Source organism: Tinamus guttatus, unplaced genomic scaffold (assembly GCF_059628265.1).
Source record: "Tinamus guttatus ecotype Peru unplaced genomic scaffold, ASM5962826v1 Tinamus_guttatus_pri_ptg000150l, whole genome shotgun sequence".
NCBI lineage: Eukaryota > Metazoa > Chordata > Aves > Tinamiformes > Tinamidae > Tinamus > Tinamus guttatus.
In genome coordinates, this window is record NW_028288684.1 from 12,133,209 (window position 1) to 12,154,874 (window position 21,666).

Genomic DNA, 21,666 nt, shown 5'->3' on the forward strand with positions numbered 1-21,666 from the left:
CCTTTGCAAGGGATGGAAACTAAAACCCATAGCTTCATTCACATACTTCTCCACCTCACACCAATTGCTAAAATGATCAGGAAAGTAACCCACACATTAATACAACACATGAATACCACCACACACGAATACAAACACAGTAAAGAACAGGTAAAGAACTGGCACTTTAGCAGAAAGAGTCAGTTCATGTCACCAGTTGTCACACAGCAAAGAACTGCTATCATCAGGTTGCCCTTTTCCTCTTCCTCTTCACATCATATACTTTTCTGTCTAAAGCCAAACCGGAGTTATTTCTTTACTAAAAAAACAAAACAGAATAAGACAAAAGCCTTGAATAATGAAATGTAAAATCACAGATTGATATGTATAAACGTCAACTGCAATTGCATTAGTGGGAACTGAATGTAGTTCTGGATTACACCAGATTGGTTAACAACCATCACCAGTCTCTAAGACACAACATGTCTATTCACAACAGTTCATTATTCAGCTAGATCTAATCTTGCAGCTCTTATCTGATGGGACTCAAAATGCATGACCAGACACTCACAACCTGATCAGCTCTCACTCATTCACACTGCATACTATGCACTGTAGGACAGGTTAGCACAGAGCCCTTATTTAAAACAAGGACAGAGAAAGTAACGACACCTCCTGTTTTTTTTTAGCTGAACAGCCATTCATTCCTTGCATCAAGCAGCTTCAAGGCACACAAAGTACAAAACAACTTCCAGGGTACTTTTAAGGCAACATTGCCTCTACTTTCCTTCTCTTTACCTCTTAGAGCGAAGAACTCTTTTCATGCTCATCACTATTCAAACTTGTTTATGATGCCTACATATCTAAAACAGAAAAGCACGGACATGCAAGGCATAGGATTTGAATAGCACAAGATCTCTGGGTACTACCCTCTAGAAACACAGATTACTGCAACCGACAAGGCAGACAAGCAAATGGCACTCCAAAGTGGCCAAAAGCTTGGTCACAGGAATGTCTTCTAATGACACATTCACATTCACAAAGGCAGATCTTACTAAGAAGACAAGCAGCACCTTCTTAACCACCTTTGAAAATACCACCTTAAGAAGAAGAAAACTCATTATTTTACACTGATTACTACACAGTAGTTTTGGACAGATACCTACCGTGGTAGGAAGAGAAGGCAGTAGGTACAGCTTGGTAGTACCATGAAAGAAAATCTTTTTTGTTTGTTTGTTTTGATGATAGCCTTTGCCCTCAATATCACATTCTTTTTCAAATATGTCAGTCTTTTACCACCTTACAGAGAAATGAATATCACTGAAAAGGAAGGAAGGAGACATACATGATGTGTAACCATGGTACCACCAGGTGGGCATAAAAAAAAACACACATCAGGCATTTCTCATTCTCTTCTGTCCAGTGATATGCATGAATCCTAATCCTTCACCAGCACAGAGAACAGTTCATGAAAATTTGCCAATATCTACTGGTTGAACACTGCAGCAATAAGGCATGGATCCCCCCTAAGAAAGTGTTGTGCACTGAAATCCACTATCTTGCTCATGCCTAGGGTCATGAGCAAAAGAGAGATCAGTCCATCGATCACTCTGACAGATGGATTTCATCTTCATGAGGTGATGAAACACGTTATTAAATGAACTTGAATCCAGTAATGTGATGGTAGGGAACTATTGCCAGGCTTATACTACACACAGAAGTGTGATTACGTAATACAGGATACTACTGCACTTTTTCTAGTGTTATATGTGTGAAAATACATACTCTGATTCTCCATACACTTACATCGATTTTAGGCACCTGCTACTACATTGTCAGTATAGAAATTCCTAATTTACAATAATCATTGAAAGCAGGAGGAGGATTAAGACAAAATATCTCATGTGAAATAGGTGTGAAATATGTCAATGTGAAACGTGTCTCGTGAAATACGTGAAAGAGCATAGTGAATAATTTGCTATGAATAATTCAGTAAGAAAAAAAAAAAGATAATTTTCCCTAGTCTTGAATAGCCCAAGATAGAATGTGGATGCTTAATATTTATATGTTACTTGCAATTATTTGTGAACTATATCAAATAATTTGTGGTCTATACATAACTCAAATAGGAAACTATGATTATTAAATAAAATATAGAATTTACGATTCCCATAGCAAATTATGTCTTTTAACTATTTTATGTAATGAACTTAGCTAGTCTGCCCTTCATGAATTTCAAACTGCATGTTCAATATTTGCAATTATCTGTGCAGAGAGCAGTTACATAAGTCATCTGATCAGTAATAGAAGCAACACTATGCAAGATGCAATCAAACCAGCACATTTTACAATTTAAAGCATTTCAGAAAATACTGAAGCATGCAGTTATAAAATACATCTGCACAGAGAATTAATATTAACCAATAATTATCTGGGTCTAACACAAAGTTATCTTTTCTGTTCAAAAGCACATGGGAAGCTTTTCTCCTCCTCACTTGGCACTAGTGTCTGTAGACAGTATATAAAGGAGGTGGTTAGTATGTCAGGTGTTGCTTGTTCTTTATTTTCGTCCATAACATTAAGCAAGTCACTTAATGTTTTTAATGGATGAGCAGCACTGATGTGTTGCTGGAGGTTTTAGCAATGAAGCTGGAGAAGGAATGGGATGCAATGGATCTGATTCAGCAGGAGAACAAGCAGCTTAGCACATGTGAGAGAAAGGCTCGGGAAAGGCATAGACATTGGCAGCCAGTCAAGACAGCTTGAAAGAAGATTTTGTTTGATTTTTGTGTTGGGTAGGATTCTCCCTAAGCCTCTTTTCTAACCATGTTTCAAAATGTGAAAAGTAATTGCTATTGAACACCCTAATAATACTTGCTGTTGCCCAATTTGACCATATTGGGAGTTCCTGAAACATATGGGCATTTGGTCTTTAGCTGGATGGAGCTGGGATTTTAGACTTCATCCTTACAATCATGACTGTGCTCTTCCTCTCCTTTTTCTATGATACTATCTTATTAGTCCCTCTTCTTTCTCTGCCTAGCTGTCTTTTGTCTCCATCCCATTACTCCTAGATATTTTCATCTAGCCTAGTGAACAAGCCTGAAATAAACCCAAATTCACCTTCCACTGGCTAATAATGCTAATTTATAATAGGCTGTCTCTTGTTGTTAGTGTTGGACACTGTCCTGAAAAGAGCGACAGACTAAAGAGCACCATAAAGTCTTCTTACAGCAAAAGGCCTACTGCTAGGACATATATGACAGCAGCTAAGGTGATTCTTAAAAAGTTTGCCCATGCTTTGGTATAGTAAAGCACAATTGTGCCAGCCATGGGCTTTTCTTTAGTATCAGAGTTGCAGGAAAAGCAGCTCTACTCATAACTGTAGGACTGCCTACCACTTCTAGGTTTTCTGAAACACAGAAAGAGATAGCAATATATTAGAAATATGAAACAATAAATAAGTGGCTGCATGCTCTGAAAATATACCCAGAAAAGAAGCCTCACTTTCTTATCATATGCTGCCTTCTACTTTATCGAGTTTTGGACATACCTTTCTTTACAATTGGTGTTTTTATTGTTGCCATTTTCACCTGTCTTAACTCCTTTCTCTTCTTACTACTTTATTCCATGGCAAAGACAACATTTTAAAAATCTGAATCATACTGAATGTTAAGGACGAAAAACTCATAGTCAGTCACTAACTGGCCTGACTTTCCCCTGCATGTACTAATCTTCTTTTGATGCAGATGTAAATGAATCTGATGATACTTGAGTAATTTGCATCAGTGTGTAGTACAGGTAAAGCTACTGAGGTTTGAGGCAGGTTGTATCTGTGAGTTGGTAGTCAGTCTAGTTGTTTGCACACTGGTAGTGACACTTTCTCTACAGTTGTGGAATGAGACAGGTACCACCTTATTTTCTTAATGAATCTGTCTCATCAGAGTCTGTTGTATCCCATCTTTGTGATAACATGGGTAAAATTCAAGCAGTTATGGGGTGTGGGTTGCTTAGCATGCCATTGCCTCTCCACGCATGCTCGCATGCACCTTGTTGCTTTAAAACTACAAAGCCCACACTTTCTCAGTTCAGAAGTTGCTCTTTTGCTTTAAATAAAATTGGCAAGTTCACCAGAAGAAAAAAAAGCAAGTTTTGTTGGCCTTAAAAATCAAAGGTAATATGATGGTAAATATTGCCAATTTTAACACAGAACTTGTACCTTTGCTTCCATTTCCCTGACAATTTGAATAAAAAGCAGATGAGGCTCTGACTCTAAATCAAAACCTCTCCTACTTAACTCAGTGCACTGGATAGCATGTTAATGAAACACTGGTGAGTTTGAAGGCAGTACTGAAATGCATAATGCTAGAAACACAAACTTTCTTTTCTAAATAAGAAGGTGCTTTAACAAGTGAAGAGATACTTCTGAGTGTTGGCATTTGAAAGAAAAAAAATGTTACAAACAGCTTCTTATTCAGAAATCAGCATCCAAGACCATTAAGCAAAAGATAACATAATGCAGGAATAATACTGTTCTACTGGGCTGAATCTGGTGAAAAAGCTGATGAAATTGAACAGCTGATGTTACTTCCACTCAGGCTGACTTTGAGTAGCTAGTGTTCAACCAGTTGGGTTTTTATATGGCCTTGAAAGGTTTGTCAACTAAAGCTGTTAAATGCATTTTGCAATTAGAAACTGTTACCTTTGTTGATCAAAGCAAAAAATGAAATGAAAGAAAAGAAAAATAACATACCACCTTCACAAACAAAACAAAAAGAGCTATATCAGGGACATCAGGGAAGGTGGAATACTATAACAACACATGTTATATTGTTATACTATTCCACCCACCTTAATGGAGAACCCTTCGGTGTGGCTACGCCATAGCCTTTCGAATCCAGATTTCCTCCCACTTTCATGGTGTCACATGGCTTTCGTTGCTCAATGTATTCATTCATGGTGGACTCCAGCAGGAAGGCAAACTTGCCCTTGGATTTGCGGACACGAGCTACTCCCTCTGCAGTAGTTCTAGTGAACACTGACGGCTCTGCTGATTTCATGTAGGTCCACATCTTTTCATACACTGCTATTTTTGATCTCTGGAGAAAATTAAAAAGAAGTTAGACACAATAAAAGAACATTGCAACATTTCAGAATGGCACTGTTTAAAATAAAATTCAGCATATTTAATTTTTAAGAAACTGGAATTGAGAAAATCTTACTTGGTAAAAGATTTTCTTTCAATTACTTCATTATTTTAAAAGACATAAGAAATAACAATACAAATACTATACAATAATGCATCACTTTCAGACAGTCAGCCTCTAGGAGTCATAATAAAAGAACTGCAAAGCTGGAGGTTAAAGTTATGGCTATATTAAAGCACTTTACACAGGCAAATTGTCGTAAAACAGGTTTTAGGGAATTGTACAACAAATATCCCTAATAAACACGTATGAAAAAGGGAACAAATAAAATAGCCACCTATAAATATTGAGCTAAATCTTGAAGCATTTCTCAGTTTTAATGACCACTTCTTATGGCAACAAAACCAGAGTAGGTGAAGTAAGATTTTTGCTTTTGTAATTCATTCATTATATTCATTCTTCCTACATATCATGCTTTCAGAAAGGCTTCACAATATTTCAAGACATGGTTCACAATAAAGGATATAAACAGCAAATTGGACAAGATATGCCATTAAAAGAAACAAAGTATCCTAAGCTTTTGTCTTAAAGAAATGTTAGCTAAGTATTTAGGACTTCAGTTTCAGCTGGTCTTAATTAAAAGACTGTGATCCTGGAAGTAATTGAGTAAGAAATGTGCTTGCTCAAAGAATATGCAAGAATTCATGACCTGGACTGCACTAACTGGAAAATTTTCCTTGTTTAGTGTGATCACAAAAAAAAAAAAAAAAAAAGATAGGTAGGAAGGGAAGGAGGAAAAATGAACTTGGAATCACTGGTGGTGAAATTGCTATCAAAATGGAAAACTTCTCATTCTTATTATTTTCATTCAGCAAGTACTTTACTCCCTCCAGCATACATAAATGCAAACTAGAAGTATGCCAGCTGAGCACATGACAGTATTCCTATTTGGATTAACTATTTTTAATAGCAGATGGCACTTCTCTTGTCTTGTGCATGGTAAAAGAATACCTTTTCTACTCACGGCTCAACTCTATTTTTATTCAAGTCAACAGGAGTTTCAAGCAACATGGGACTTGATCCATACACCCATTCCTACGCTGCACTCAGCACTCCAGGAAAGTACAGTCTATTATGAAATCTCAGAATAAAGGGCCTTAGAATTTTTAAACATAAATCATAGAAATATGGATATTATACAAATTGAGAATGACTTTCAGAAGACTGGAACAGAGCCCCAGCATAGGTCGGAGTAACTTCCCTGAGCATTTATTTGTACAAATTACTGAAAGATTGTAGTATTACTTAGAAAATAATTTGTAACAGAAGCAGGTATAAGCTGAAAATAAGCAGCATTTAACCAGAAGTTCAAGAAAAATCCAACATATCAGAAGATCATAAATTATCCTTGCTTTTTTTTTTTCTTTTTGTTGTAATCACAGCCGCTCTTCATTTACATAATGGTGGCTGAAAGCAGAGATTAAGCCAAGTCACCCATGCGTTTCTTTTGCTTTACACAGATAAAATATCATGGATTTAAATTAGAGCTCGAAGGAATAGAAGAAAGAAACAATAAATTGGGTATCATTTCAAGAATATTTTCTTGCCTTTGTTTACCTTCACTTCCAATCGTTTCTTACCTCTTAACCTCCATATTATCAGAATCTTTTTAAGGTAAACAAATGTTAGATCATATTCCATCAAAATTAAAACATGCAACATAAATTATCACTATGGGTAAGAGAAAACTATATTCTAAATCAATTGAAAAAGTTGAAATTAGATTTTTTTTCCTAAGTTCTAGTTAGGTCTTAAGACCTAATCATCTTACAAAAAGGGACTGGAGCACCTATCTTATGAGGAAAGACTAAATGAGCTGGGCCTGTTTAGCCTAGAGAAGAGAAGACTGTGAGAAGATCTAATAAATATGTATAAGTATCTGAGGGGTGAATGTAGGGAGGAGGGGCCAAACTCTTCTCAGTGGTGGCCAGTGAAAGGGGAAGGGGTAATGGGTATAAATTAAAACACAGGAAGTTCCACCTCCGTGTAAGGAAGAACTTCTGGAACAGGCTGCCCAGAGAGGCTGTGGTGTCTCCTTCTCTGGAGATCTTCCAAACCCTCCTGGATGCCACCCTGTGCCACGTGCTCTAGGTGTCCCTGCTGGAGCAGGGGGGTTGGACTAGATGATCTCTAGAGGTCCCTTCCAACCTCAACCATTCTGTGATTCTGTGATCTTTGCCAAGCAAGAAACAGAAAATGAGTCTCTAACAAGTCATCTGCTCTTTAAGAACATTTTTTTCTACTAGGCTTTCATTTGGTAAGATTCAGTATATATATGTCTATATGTCTAGCCAGAGTGAAAACTGAAGACAGAACCAACACATATTCATACTTATCTGATGACGAAGCCTTGGAGCTTCCCCTCACAGTCAGTCAAGACATGCTGATTTCGATTTAGGGTTTTACTGAGTAAGACTGCTAAAAAATGAGCAGTTTGTTCAAAATTGCACCTTCCACTGCTCCAACTGCTTCCAAAACAGTAAACAGCTAATACTCACAAAGAAAGCTAATACTCATAAAGATTTCTTTTATGAAATCTTCAAATTACTTCTTTTTTTATTTCCTGTTTTCAGTTTTTAATTAAAGCAGGCTTAGTAGCTGCTCAGACCTTCTGATTCTGATTCAATATAAAAATGTCCAAAAAGACCATATTCAGCCAGGCAGTAATCAATCACTCTTAGAAAAGCTGTCCTTGACTCTAATTCCAAAACTGAGGTCATTTGCTTCTAACTACACAAAATGTTAGACTTGGTAAACAGATGGAGTCTTCTTTTGATAGTGCTTGAGACTGAGTCTGAAATTAATGCATTAGACAAACAGAAATTTGGTAATGATATTTTAGCATTGTCTCTGTTTTCTGAAAAATTTTGTTAGAAATTACATATAAAATATTGTTAACCATCATTATACTGTTGTAGAGATTAGCAATCATCTGATTAGAAGGCTTCAATTACACCATTTTTTTTAAAAAGTAATCAACTGTCAAAAAATTGATTATGCTTTGAAATTTGTATGTACAACTATATATAGCATTTATGGCTACTTTTAATGTTTCCTGTTACATTTTCTAATAAAGCAGAGAATATGATTTTCTTATTCTTTTCTTTTTTTTTCCTCCTAATCATTAAAGATTAACTTGACAGGAGGGCTATCATAGCTGGAAAAAAAAATCTCACTTCATTTTAAGGAGACAGCTTTCCATTTCCAATTAAAAGTCATCCATGAAAAGACAAGAAAAAGAAAAAAAAAAAGAAATAGCTATTTTTACAGCATGATTTAAAAGTCATGGAAATGTTGTGACCAAGACTATTTTTGTGTCAAAGGTCCTATCTTGATTACTTCAAAACCATGGATTGTCAAAATTTTTGAAAACTGCAAAGAAAAAAATCCCTTGTTTTTTCTTTTTACATTTCATTGGAATTTCATTTTTCCATCATTGCCTAAAATTTGCAAGCTCTAGAAACTCTTTAAAATGCAACAAGTTAATGAACTCAAAATTAAGTAAACTGATTTTAATTACCATCATAGCTTCATGTTAATTGAAAGAAATATTGATATACATACACCAGAGGTATGCAGAGGTATACATACACCACACCTGCTTTAGGGGGACAGAAAAGAGAATCCCCAGAATTAAATGCACGGCTGCACAAATTCAGGTAAAGGAGACTCTATGAATTAAACACTGAGGAAAAAAATTGCAGAAAATTGCAAGTAATAATGAGAGACTACACTTTTTTTTTTCCTCCATTAAATAGGAAATCTGTCCACCTCAAGACCACAGTATTTCCATTCTGAGGCAAGCTTCCTGCACCTGATCATTTTGGCAGGCTTTAGAGGAGAAGTCAGATTTTCCAGTGATCAGAGGCTGATTTTCTACCATTTGAGGGTAAAGATCAAGGCTCACAGAGAGTGTCTATGACAATGCATTTAGTTCTGTACCCAGACACTTGATATAGAAGAAGACAGGTGGAGTTACACACCAGTTACCAAATTGCATGCAATAAAAAATTCAGGAAAAATCCTAAACTATTTCTACGGGAAACCTCTACAATCTGTGCAGAGAGGAAGATAATTTATAGAGTGATTTCTTTTATGCTAGGACGTATATATTGACTACAAAAGAAATCTAGAGGACTAGCTTAAACCAACCCTCTCGTTTTAAACAGTTTCTAAAGGCTCAGCCACCATGTGTTAGTTAAGTGCCACTTACATTAGCACATCATTACTGTTTTACCAGAAAAAAAATACTGTCTGTAGTTTATAAATCTTACTCATAACTTTGTTAATAAAGTGCATCTGATTTAGTGAGTTCAGTTTGGTGAAACTGAAAATAGTGGTGGGCATATCTGACACAAAACATACTCATTCCAATGAGGAGGCAATGAGGAGAAACTATCACTCCATTCTTCTGCCTTCTAAAAATGCCTTAATATTCACCTTGCAGTTAAATCATGGTCCTGAACTGGTTAACTTGCATGGCTATCAGCCATTTAGTCAGAGGCACAGTCAAACACCAAACTCACAGATGTTCACTCAGCTAAGCTTAACTTGCATCTGCCAGAGACACAAAATTAGGCAGGAAGGATGACTTATTATACACTCTTTGTGATGCCCAGGCTCCCTGTTTTACAGCTGGCAAACAGAGAGGTTTACGTATCAGCCAACTAACAAAGGAAAGCAAATGAAAATGAAGTAATCAATAGAGACAGCACAGACATGTGAATGGCTATTTAGGCTATATCCTAATGCTTCAACTACATTCCCCCAAGTTATATTTTCATTTTATTATTCATCTGAAAGTCAGAAAATTACAAAATGCATTTTCTAATGCAAAATGCACGCAGCAAAACCCATAAGCAGAACAAAAACCAGCAAGACCCCGTGTTATCATCATAGGCACTCAATGCTGCACATTATTTCAGTACTGTAGCCTCTGATGAATCAATAGTGCAATGCAGCTTTAATTATCACTAGTTCCATTATCCCTTGGGGCAGGCAGCTTTTTTTGCCTGACGTGACAGGATCAATAAGCTTTCCACAAATTAAAATGACTAAAAATTCCAGCAAATGGAATCGGGGGTAAAAACACGGCTCAAGTATTGCAGGGGTTACAAACTGAATTATAATTATTGCAAAGTTTCACCTTCTCAAAATTTTATTGCAGAGCTGTCCTGCAGGCAGAGCTGCTCTAATAGACATGACAACTTACTCTGAAGAACTCTTTTGTTGACCCTGAGTCCAGTGTCCCATATGCAATTTCAGTTTGCTTGGCAAGGTCTTCTGCACTTTCTATGGGCGAGACCATTCTCTCAACAGTCAAGAAAGCAGCAAGGTTAGCAGTGTAGGATGATATTATGATGAGCGTGAAGAACCACCAGACACCTCCAACAATGCGACCTGAGAGGGATCTAAACATGAATAAGATAATGCATATTTTCCTATATCTTAAGCCACAAGAACAGAGAGAGATAAAGAGAGAAGGCACATTATTACTAAGCATGTATCAATATGTAACAGTCAGTGGAAGTGAGATTATCTGCATTTTAAACACTTATATATACATTTTTTTCCCTTGAATTATAATGCCTACAGTACAAAGCCCAATGTATAAAGAAATATCATTTATGTACAGCAGTATGAATTCACTTCAGTAATAATCCTAATGTTCTTTTAATTTCAAGAAGTGCCTACTATGGAAAAACGTTGTGAAATATCCTGGATAATCTATTTTTGGAGACAAAAGTAAAGCACTGTGGCTGCAAATCTCTCCCTCTTTCTGTTTTTCCTTTAAAAAAACATGACACAAAAGGCTTTGCACATACATTGACTCTACTATTTGAATGTTCCTGTCACTCATACAGCATTTGTCCATTCATCACAAGAAAACTTCAGACATTCTACAAACAAGTGAAAAAAAGGAAATTTTGCATTTTAGTTATTTAAGTGCTTTGTGATTACAGAGACATTTATGATAAGTAATAAATTCTGTTTTCTGTTTCAATATTTGTAACTTGAAGGGAAGGCTGTTGAAGAAACATCTAGTCTTAGTGAATAGCAGTTTTTTTGCTACCTTTAGTTAGGAAGCAAAGTTAGGCCAATGCCAAACACTCTCAAAATATCACTGATAGTGGCTAAAGGGAAACATCCAAGTTTGAAAGACTGTGACATAACGTTGAATTAAGAAGTTGCAGTTAATACAAATTGAATTTCCAGAACATCTAAAAATCTTGAGAAATTCAGAACGGGGATAATATGTTAAATCTGAAGCACCCACTCTGAAAGCATAGCTTGGTATTGCACTGTGATTTCATAGAAACAGATGGTCAAATATTCTGTCTCTCTTAGAAAATTATATTCTGCAAGCAATGCTGCAGAACTTAATGGGGAACAAAAATGGGGTGTTCATTCATGCAAGACAAATATTCAGCAGAATAGTATAAATTTCATAATTATCATACAATGGAACTAATTTGGCAACAACATAATTCCTCTGAAGTCAAGTCAATGGAAATTTCCCAGTGTGTACCTGCTACTACTGGGTACTGCTTGTGATTTATATATATTGGCATATGTAAAATAATAATAATAATGACTGAAATTCAAAGCAGTTTCTCTGTTGCCCTTATCATAGCTATTAAAGAACTAAAATGAAAAGGCTTCCTAAAGAATGAACTCCTAAACATTGCCAGGAAAATGAAAGAAGGAACGTTTTATGCATCAGAGTTGAAAATAAAATGCAAATATAAAAAGATTTGACACAAACCTTGGGGAAATATCACATCCTTGTTGCATAAAGGCACCCAGGGAAAACCAGAGGCTGTTGAATATGCCAAACTCATTGGGAGGCTGATCACTGGGTCCTTCTTTCCCATCCTCTGGTTCTTCTGTGTGCCATTCATATGGGCTAAATCTGCTAACTAGGAACAGGACCACACTGACACCAATGTAGGCAAAGACTATGCACATCCAGATCTCATATGCCAAAGGGTCCAAGAAGGAAAATACTCCTGGTTTAGATTTCTGGGGCTTTTTGATCATAATGGATATCCCCAAACTCATAAAAGGCTTAGAAAAATCAATGACCTCTTCTCGTACCAAAGTGATGGTCAGAGGCGCAACAGCAATCTCTGCTTTCTATAAAGAAAAAAGAAATATATATGTATAGATTAATTGGAATTGGTTTATAAACTCAGCTAAGCAGCTAATTCCAAAGGAATGCCATTAATGTCAGGATACTGTGGCTTGAATGTTTTTATAGAATGTTTCTACCTCTTTCCATCACAAGTTGTCCTTACCCAATATACTTTTATTAAAATATTTATTTTTCAGACCTTTATTTTGCAAGAGTATTGAAATTCTTAATTTTCATGTTGAAGGTGACACTCTTAAGTTTTACAGACATGGGCAGCAGTTTACCCTAAGATAGCTCATTTTAGGCATTAATTTAGTTTTTAAAGGAATTCAAAAAAGAATGCAAAATAATATGGGCCTCCTGTCACTGAATTTTCAGTGAGATCCCCAAAATAGTAATTTATTGTCATATTTTCATAAGGTAGAACTGTTCTTTTAGGGAGGTCAACTAATAGTCTCAAGAGACATTACAAATAGTATGAATCAGCAAAGGTGACGAATTAATGCTGTGATTAATGCCATGAAACTATGTATGTACAGTTCTCTTGTGGGATAGATAATTCAATGGGAATGAAACGGATTGTAAACAGTGCATAAAGGCAAGTATACCAAAAGTACGTATGCAAAATCTTAAAGGCTAAAAGTAAAAATATGTTGACATCATTCCCATTACAAAGATAAGAGAAAAAAAAAAGTTTTCCTAATACATTTAGAATGAAGATGCCAGTCTTGAATGTATCATTATTGATGATGATGATGATGATTACAGCTGCTAACAGCGATGGGTACATTAAGCTGTAAGATATTCCAGCTGTGCTAATGGGTCATTTTAGTGCTCAGAAACTCCATATTAAACTGAAGTTTGCTCCTTGCCTTGCCTTGTATGTTAATGATGCCATTACACTAGTACTTAAGATGGGAATTGTAAGAAATATGGGGACCAGAAGGTACGCTAATGGGAAGGCAACAGAGATGCAGCAGCTGTTGAATCCTTTCTCCTGCTTATTGTCACTATGCTGGTTAAGCATAGGTTACAGAGGGCAACTGAGCATATTTGGCAATACTTTGTTTTGTATTTGGCAATACGTATCTCACCCAACACCAGCTACAACCTCCCAGGTGCAAATAAGATAGATTCCTCTGTTGGCCCACTCATCTTCACAGATAGATACAGTTAAGAGTTATTGATAAATCTTCATAATATAAATAACTCTACCTCCTCCTTCCCCTTTCCTTAAATACTTAGTTCTCCTGAACTCATCTTACACAACAGCAGCTTGAGATATAGTACATATTTTAGTAATGCATTTATGCTATCTTGACTTTTAGCCAATTCTTAAGGGCATTTATACTCAGCAAAACATATATTTCAATCATATTTAAATCCCATCAATATTAATGCAATTAACAAATGATGAAAATTAAGGATGTATTTAAGTCTTTTGCTTAACGTAAGCATTACAAAAATCCAAGCTTTTCTACTGTGGTAAAGAAAAAAAGAGGATCTGAAATATATATTTTTTCTGTCATTTCCCATTCGCTGCAAGTGATGGAATTGATTATAGGTCTTTAAAAATGTTGGCTCAAATTTGACTCCTATGTCTGCAGATTATTACTGGAATGAAATAGGGATCTTTAAGGGTTATTGGATTTTGCAATATGAGGTGGAAAGGTGACATCACCATTTGAGGGCTAAATATGGAGATTTTGATCACAAAATTAGCATGTTGCATACATTAGGTGAAACACTAGATGAGATGTAGCTTAGCAAATTTTAAAGTTTATAAAGTACACACCACCATCAGGACTAGCTGTCTATATTACTCTATTAAAGGAGTTAAGGGAGAGGAAGAGGAATGTATCCAATTCATATTAAAACAACAATCTAATTAGACCAAATGCAGATTTCCCATCCTTCCCATCCAGGATTTCCTTTCCTTTCCTTTCCTTTCCTTTCCTTTCCTTTCCTTTCCTTTCCTTTCCTTTCCTTTCCTTTCCTTTCCTTTCCTTTCCTTTCCTTTCCTTTCCTTTCCTTTCCTTTCCTTTCCTTTCCTTTCCTTTCCTTTCCTTTCCTTTCCTTTCCTTTCCTTTCCTTCCTTCCCTTCCCTTCCCTTCCCTTCCCTTCCCTTCCCTTCCCTTCCCTTCCCTTCCCTTCCCTTCCCTTCCCTTCCCTTCCCTTTCTTTTTTTGTGTGATTATACATTATATATTATATATGTGTGTGTGTTTATGTATTATTACTGTGGGAATAGTGTGGCACGTTAAAGGCTATAGAGACTCCTCCTTGTCGAAAGCAAGATAATGACAACAGCTATGCATTACAAATACCAGCACTTTGGATTTGCCCAGTTGCTGCACCATGGAGTATACACTATAAACTATGTATTTGCATGATTAAGAATGTAACAATGGTGCAAACTATTGTTTGTGAAATGAATTTGATAGTGAAATCTATTTTAACAAATACTAATGATGCATATTTAAAACAACTGCATCTGTATCAACATTTCAAGCAAGGCTACCTCACTGCCAAGCACAAATAGATTCTGGATCCTTTTGATATTGTACAACGGGACAAGATTAGACTTGAGGGTAGGAGACTTTCATTCTCCAGAATATATTATTACAACCTTGTGAATAAAGCCTGTGCTTGATATAAGTTGAACAGAGGTTGTACAGAAAAATCAGGCAGCTGAATTTCAACTTCAGAAGCTGATAGCTCTTCAGACACTAAACAGAAATTAGTTGTGATCTTTCATGTTGAGCAGTGGGAGAATAGCATTTTGTGTCAGAAGAATAAATATTTAATTGGGGCTCACTCCTAGAGTGTTTGGAAACAGGCTTGCAGGTGGTTGATACAATGTCATTCCCTGCCCGCATTTCTTCTGCACGTAAGCTGGTTATCAAGGGCTGCAGAGCCCTACGGGGACTATTGCTGGCATTTGGATCCATCAGGAACACATGACTAGCATTACCTGATAGTTTTTAATAGAATGCTAAATAAAGATCTAAGAACAAGCAGGAGAATAAACCACTCCTCCCCACACACACCCTATGTACAGCCATAAAAACTCTGCACACCACAGCACTTTTTACACAATGTCCCCCCAGGGCATGATGGAAAAATGAGCTATAGATTTTAGATAACAAGCGAACTGCTCTGTGCAGGATCAGAGGAGTTCAGCTCAGAAAGGGCAAAGATGCATTGCGGTCTGCAGGGGAACATGGCTCATGGGAGGGGATGCACATGCATCCATTCTCCATAGCACAAACACGGGCCAAGTAACACTGGAGAATGGTGTAAAGAGCAGGTAGCAGGGGAGACTCTCCTATGACACAGCAAAGCTCCACTGCACTGGTGGGCACAAAAGCATCTGCTGATCCTTTCACATAATTAGGAAACATAACTGTTAAATGTTTCCCAAACACACAGTCTTGCTAATTTGCTAATTTACTTGCTAATTATGTCCCATCCTGGCTGTATAGAAAAAGTCTGGCCTGAAGCAGAGCCAACTGGTTAGATATTGGTGATGATGGACTGGGGATCTACCACAAAGATAAGCATTCCCTTATACAGCAGAAGAAAGCCTGGCTGGCTGATTTTAATTGTTTTCTGTACATGGAACAGGCCAGGGGACCTGTTGCTGTGTAAACCATCTGGTCAGTGATCAAGGCAGTTGCAGAGGGGATGGTCTTCACTCTGATCCCATTTGGAAACCCGAAGTAGCAGACTTTCATAACTTAATAGGAAGAAAAAATTGCTTTGAAGTTGTATCTCCAATAGCAAATTAAACATGCTTGGGGTACCTCTTGGCATTAAGGTCAGCTGGCACAGGATAGTTGTCATCATGAAAGTCTTTTAACCTCCAGGCCGCCATTTGCTGCATTCAAGCTGCTTATTAGGAACAGTCTCTCCCTAATGCTTCTGTCCAGCTGTGCACAGAAATTTTTCCCAAGAGTAATAATAGACCTGTGCCAAAACTACACCAGGGACCATTCTAGCAACTTAGCAGATTAAACAAGGGAGTTTCAGTTCCAGGGACATTCTTGGTACTGCTTCTTATACTGGGATAGATACAGCCTTAGGGACCCTTTGAATGGTACAGCAAATACACTGTGGACATGTGGCAGCAAGAGTGGAGTGTTTTTGGTCCTTTTCCTACAGCAAGCAGCTTGAGAGCTCCACTGCGGCCTCACTCCCACAGCTCAGTTCCAAAATTAAAGGAGCCTGTATTAACCCTAAACAGTCAGTTGTTCAGGAGCTTCTCAACCTATCCATCAAACCTTATATAAAGCCTTTACCTTTCTTCCATTACAGAAAGCCAGATGTTGATTGTGTATTTTGGGATGCCTTGTTCATGCAGCCAATATGCAATAAATTCATTATGTATTTCAGTTTTATCATTTTTGACTATACTACTACCAACAGTGTGAAGTGGTATGAAACTCAGTGTGAACTTTCTTTGCATTTTGATCTAGAAGTATAGCTGTTTGGTTTTGATGTTTTTAAAGATAAGCAAATGGAAAAAAAAAACAAATAAAAAGTGTAATTTTGAATTTCATATATATTTTAAGTAGATTATAGGCTAATGAAACTGCTATTGAGGCTCTATGCATCTAATCAGGGGAATTTCCTCACAATTTGCACGATTTCTCAGATGTTTTAAACCAACTGATGTAAAACGCTGCATGGACATGGACATCAAAGAGATGGCTGTCATGATTAAAAGTAAGGTAAGGAGTTGCTCCCTCCTTTTCAGCCATTTGTTAAAATAATTGTAACAAACCATTGCCTTTTAACAAACTGGGAATTCTGCTAGTTGCAGAACACTGAAAGAGATATACATATCCGTACAGCTTTCTCACTCTTTTTCTACGAGCATTCCACAAGTGATGCTCGTTCCTCCAAAAACTTCCAAGAACATATACGGTTTGTAAGGCTGCTGCAATCTTCCTATTCCCATTGGAAGGGCAAATAAATAAAACTCTCAGACACCATTTACTGTATTCCTACAGTTTCACATTGAGAAGTCCCCTGAACTGATACTACTGGAGAAGGCTTTGACAAATCAATCAATTTTACTTAGCTGACAGAAGGGAACAGAATGAAGCTGCTGTAAAAGCTGCCAGGCTTTGCCACAGGTACCCTAAACCCACTGGAACTGCCAGGTTATGGGGGAAACTGCAGACTATCGGGTGAGCCAACTGGTATGCAGTAGTTTCTTATAGGGAGATGGAGGCATATTTCTGTCAAGGGCATTAGTAAAACTATTCTGACTATAACAGTTTCAGGACTTTTCTTTTTAGTCTATCACCAAAATTAAAGTTTCTCTAAAAATTCTCATTCATTTTCAGTGCAGATATCAGCAACTGCAGCCAGCCATCAGCAACCACAGCACTGAGCTTTTACTACCTTTGATAACACCAGATACTGCGGATATTAATTTGCTTTGTTGGATCTATTTTCATTTAATATTGCAACTTCATTTGTCTACAGAATTATACTATTTTGAAAACGTTCCTCCAGATCGCTCTATAATGCATGCTCCTAGTTGCTGAATTTGCTAGGTTTGCTCTTAAATATTATTGTTGATGTTAATCTTAAAATATATATTGCAATTCTGGACAGTCTAGGTGTGTACTTGTTAGAGTGGTTTGCTATACATAAATTTTAATACATGATCATGGAGTCTCCATCCCTCAAAACATCTAGACCAAGAGTGTTATCTTTTTATAAAGATACTCCATGATAGTCCTTTCCATGATAATGAATAAATGAATGATATACTTCCCAAGTGAGTTTTACAATACATAAGGAATAGATGGTATTAATGTTCCATTATTAGTTCTAACATTAATGATTTTAAGGGATGTTCAGACTATGAAATGTTCTAATAGGTACTTGCTGAATAAAGAGCAGAATTTGTATGAAACTAATTGATATTTACTTGAAAATAAATGAAAGTGCAGAGATCTGAAATAGAATTATTTCTTTTCTGTGATCCCAAGATTAAACAAAATGCATATATACTTCCTATTTTACAACTGATACTATGGTAAGTTAAATCCTACTTCAAAAATTGGTATGCTTACCCCATAAACAAGTTCTCCCACCATCCCATTCCAGATTTTTGTCTCTGGATCCCTTGCTCCATATTTTCCATCAGGGACAATGGCAATTTTGTACTTGATACCAATATGTTTTGCAATTTCTGATGCCAGATCTACACAGTATCCTTCAAACTTGTCATTCCCTTCAAACGTATCATGGTTTTTCTTGAACATAACATATGGGGCTTCCTATAATGAAAGAAGTAGAACTGTAAAGGAAAAGTATAGGGAATAGACTCTGAAAAGTACCATATCATCTACTGATTAAACAACACATATATTATCAAAAGTACATGGATATATATGTTTAAATGCATGAACATAAATCCTTATGGAGAGGTGTACTATTTACACTGTAATTTGGCTTACAAATTTCACAAGAAATATCAACCTTTATAAATTATAAACACAAACATATATAAATTTTACTTTGTTTTAATTGAAAGACTTTAATGCAATATATAATAAACAGAAAGCATAGATGGAGTTGAACCAGTGTAATGCAAATGACCAAGAGATAGTACAAGGCATAATTTATCCTTTCAACTTAAATATATACACCTATTCTTTAACATAGTGTGATTACTGTCTTTGTAATTTCAGATGCACAACCTGAATGATTTGCTTTCTTGCAGTTTACAATGAATAATTACTAAAAGGCTATGTATGCTTTTAATAAGAAAATAGACATACTAAAGTATCACATTGCTTGGTAAATGCCATTGGAAACCAGTAAAACTTGTCTTGAAAAGTTGAACTTAGATTCCCTATGTAATTCATACAACAGTATTGAACACTATGTGATTGCCAAAACAATGTCATATTTTTCTTTCTGACTATTTGTGGATTTAGACTTTAGCAATCATAATATGCAAAATTATATTTTCTGGAGTTATTTGAAATGACTTCATATAATCCACATTAATAGCCACTTATAGGTACAATGCTTGCCACTGATGTCACCCTTTGCTTGAATTTACCTCATAAAATACTGGTAACTTCAATTTGCTGTTAGACTATGGCTGTGCCAATAGCAAATGCTGATTATCCAACACTGACCTTGGTGTTTCTCTGCCTAATCACATATTTTCTACATACCTCATTAGCACACAATAAAACAAAGGTAAGATGTGTAGCTGAGGTCTTCTTCATTGAAATTACACGAACATCAGCTGTAAGCAGTAGTAGTTTTGTAGTCTAAATAGTGACAACAACTGACAATATTTGGCATTATGTGAATTATGGGGGATAGCATAATCTAATTCCAATACTTTTTCTGTATGGCAAGTTAATTTCTCTTTTTAGACACAAATATGGAGCTCTTATTAATAGGGTTTAGATACACCCAATAAAATTTCATAGAAAAGAGTGAACAATATATTCAATTTACTATTATACAGTGCGAAGTACAGTTTGAGAATGGGGTAGCAGCAATATTTGCTTAAACAGATCAGCAGTTCTAAGTACTGCAATAATGTTTCACTCTCAGCCTTGGCCCAAGAAAACCCTCCTTCCAGCCCTATTACAATACACTTTGCTATGAATTAATTCTGATGTGCCTTATGTGAACCATAACCATAAACTGTAATTCAGGGTTGGAGGCCACTTACAGATGTTAAATTACAGACATTAATGCAGCTGGAGAACTGCACAGCATAGAAGAGAGTTTACAATGATTACTTCTAAAGTCACATCCTGTCTGGTCACCTGGGTACTTGCCCTGTATATATTTAAATGCCCAGAGAAATTTAAGGATGACAACAGCACATCATTGTATTGAGCACAAAGCTATGACCGCTGCATGACTAAGGATTGCCAAGCACTTCTATAACCTGGTCAGTCATCAGAAAAAAAAGCTGTTCTCATTATGCCATGCATGATCTGGGCAATGGGAGAAGGCTGCTAAGCGGTAGCATTTGCTGCATGTTGTGAGCACTACAGTAATGCAGTGCAATGGCCCTGGCAGTGCAGAGCTTGGGTCTTCAATGGAACGGTGGAGCATCGACTCCTGGTGTTCCTGTTCCCTGTCAAATCTGCTTAATCTCAACTATCTGTGAGGGAGATACAAGGCTACCTGTCCTCTCTTTCCTGTGGATTTTGTTTTTGGAAAACATTCAAGGCAAATGAAGCAGATGCTCCTCACTCACATGTAGAGGTTCAGTTCCAAAGAAGAAGTATAGAGAAAATTCGGACGCTTCTTGATATGCTATTTCACAAAAATGGTTACTAATAAGCAGAGGACAAAAATAGTCTATCTCTTGACCGTGATTTAGCCATCTGAGAACTAAAAATACAAGCAAATCTTGTCCAATATTCATTCATGGACACTCCTTACAACCTTCAGTTACATTTGGTTGGTGCACCTTAACAGTCATTTTCTTCTCAAAAAGCACAGCCAGTGATTGACACCTTTCCGGATTCAGTCTTTCTTGTAAATCCCAAGCCAAAGGCATACAATCACAGTCATCATGCTGAAAATCAAACCAAATCAAACCAAAACAAACTGGAGAGATATTCAAAGTAGGCAGAAGCAGAGAAAGCCAGGTCAGATTGCTCCTTCTCGTAAGTCCCAGGCTCTGTGCCTCTGACTGCACCTTGGCAGAGACAGGGCTGTTACATATATAAAAAATAAAACAAAGACATTTCAATAGCATCTACCCAGCAAAGTGAAATAACATTTTCTTTTTTTTTTTCCTGTAAAAACTGAATAAATTTCACTATTTCTTCCCCATGTGCTCTGTGCATGGAACATAGCTGCAGGGGGCAAAAGATACTGCAAATGTTGATGAGACCACCATGCTGTGAATAGACCATCAAGCATGAGCTCAGAAGACTCTCTGATCTGCTGGGTGATTTAGAGAAACCTCCTTGTTTCTGTCTGCTCCTGCTTCTCTTTTTTATCCACTCTGATCTTACTACTTTACAGCAAAATGCAGTAAACATATTTTATTTTTAAACAAATATATTTACAAAATGAGATATTACCTCTTGCTGCGACTGCTTTAAAAGGCTCAGCATTGTGAGACAATACATCTAAAATATGGGGAACCTGTATCAGCTTTTGCTTACTATGTTATCCTTGTCCTCCTACTTTACTTGCCATATCTTGAGAGATGTATTCTCAAGGTAGAATTCAATGAATGAATGTGAATATGTTTGAAATTGGCTTTCCAATGTTACATTCTTGTGATAAATATCATTTGCAAAAATGTCAGACAGAAACATTATTTTTAATT

General features: G+C 36.5%; 1 protein-coding gene across 12 annotated transcripts in view; it reads right to left on the reverse strand.

Moving 5' to 3' along the window:
• The window catches only part of GRIA4 (glutamate ionotropic receptor AMPA type subunit 4), a 228,480-nt gene that overhangs the window by 37,794 nt on the left and 169,020 nt on the right, over positions 1 to 21,666 (reverse strand). For 11 of the 12 annotated variants that reach the window (XR_015913235.1, XR_015913236.1, XM_088522320.1 and 8 more), the window contains exons 10-13: positions 18,413 to 18,619; positions 11,953 to 12,323; positions 10,399 to 10,597; positions 4,831 to 5,078 (exon numbers count right to left, since the gene is read on the reverse strand). Coding sequence is in view for 10 of the 12 variants with exons in the window: in XM_088522320.1 (XP_088378446.1) it covers positions 4,831 to 5,078; positions 10,399 to 10,597; positions 11,953 to 12,323; positions 18,413 to 18,619 (1,025 nt within the window). In the remaining 2 variants the exon portion in view is untranslated. Of the gene's footprint in view, positions 1 to 71; positions 299 to 4,830; positions 5,079 to 10,398; positions 10,598 to 11,952; positions 12,324 to 18,412; positions 18,620 to 21,666 lie in introns of those variants that run through there. The other variant, XM_088522329.1, reaches the window with a different exon arrangement.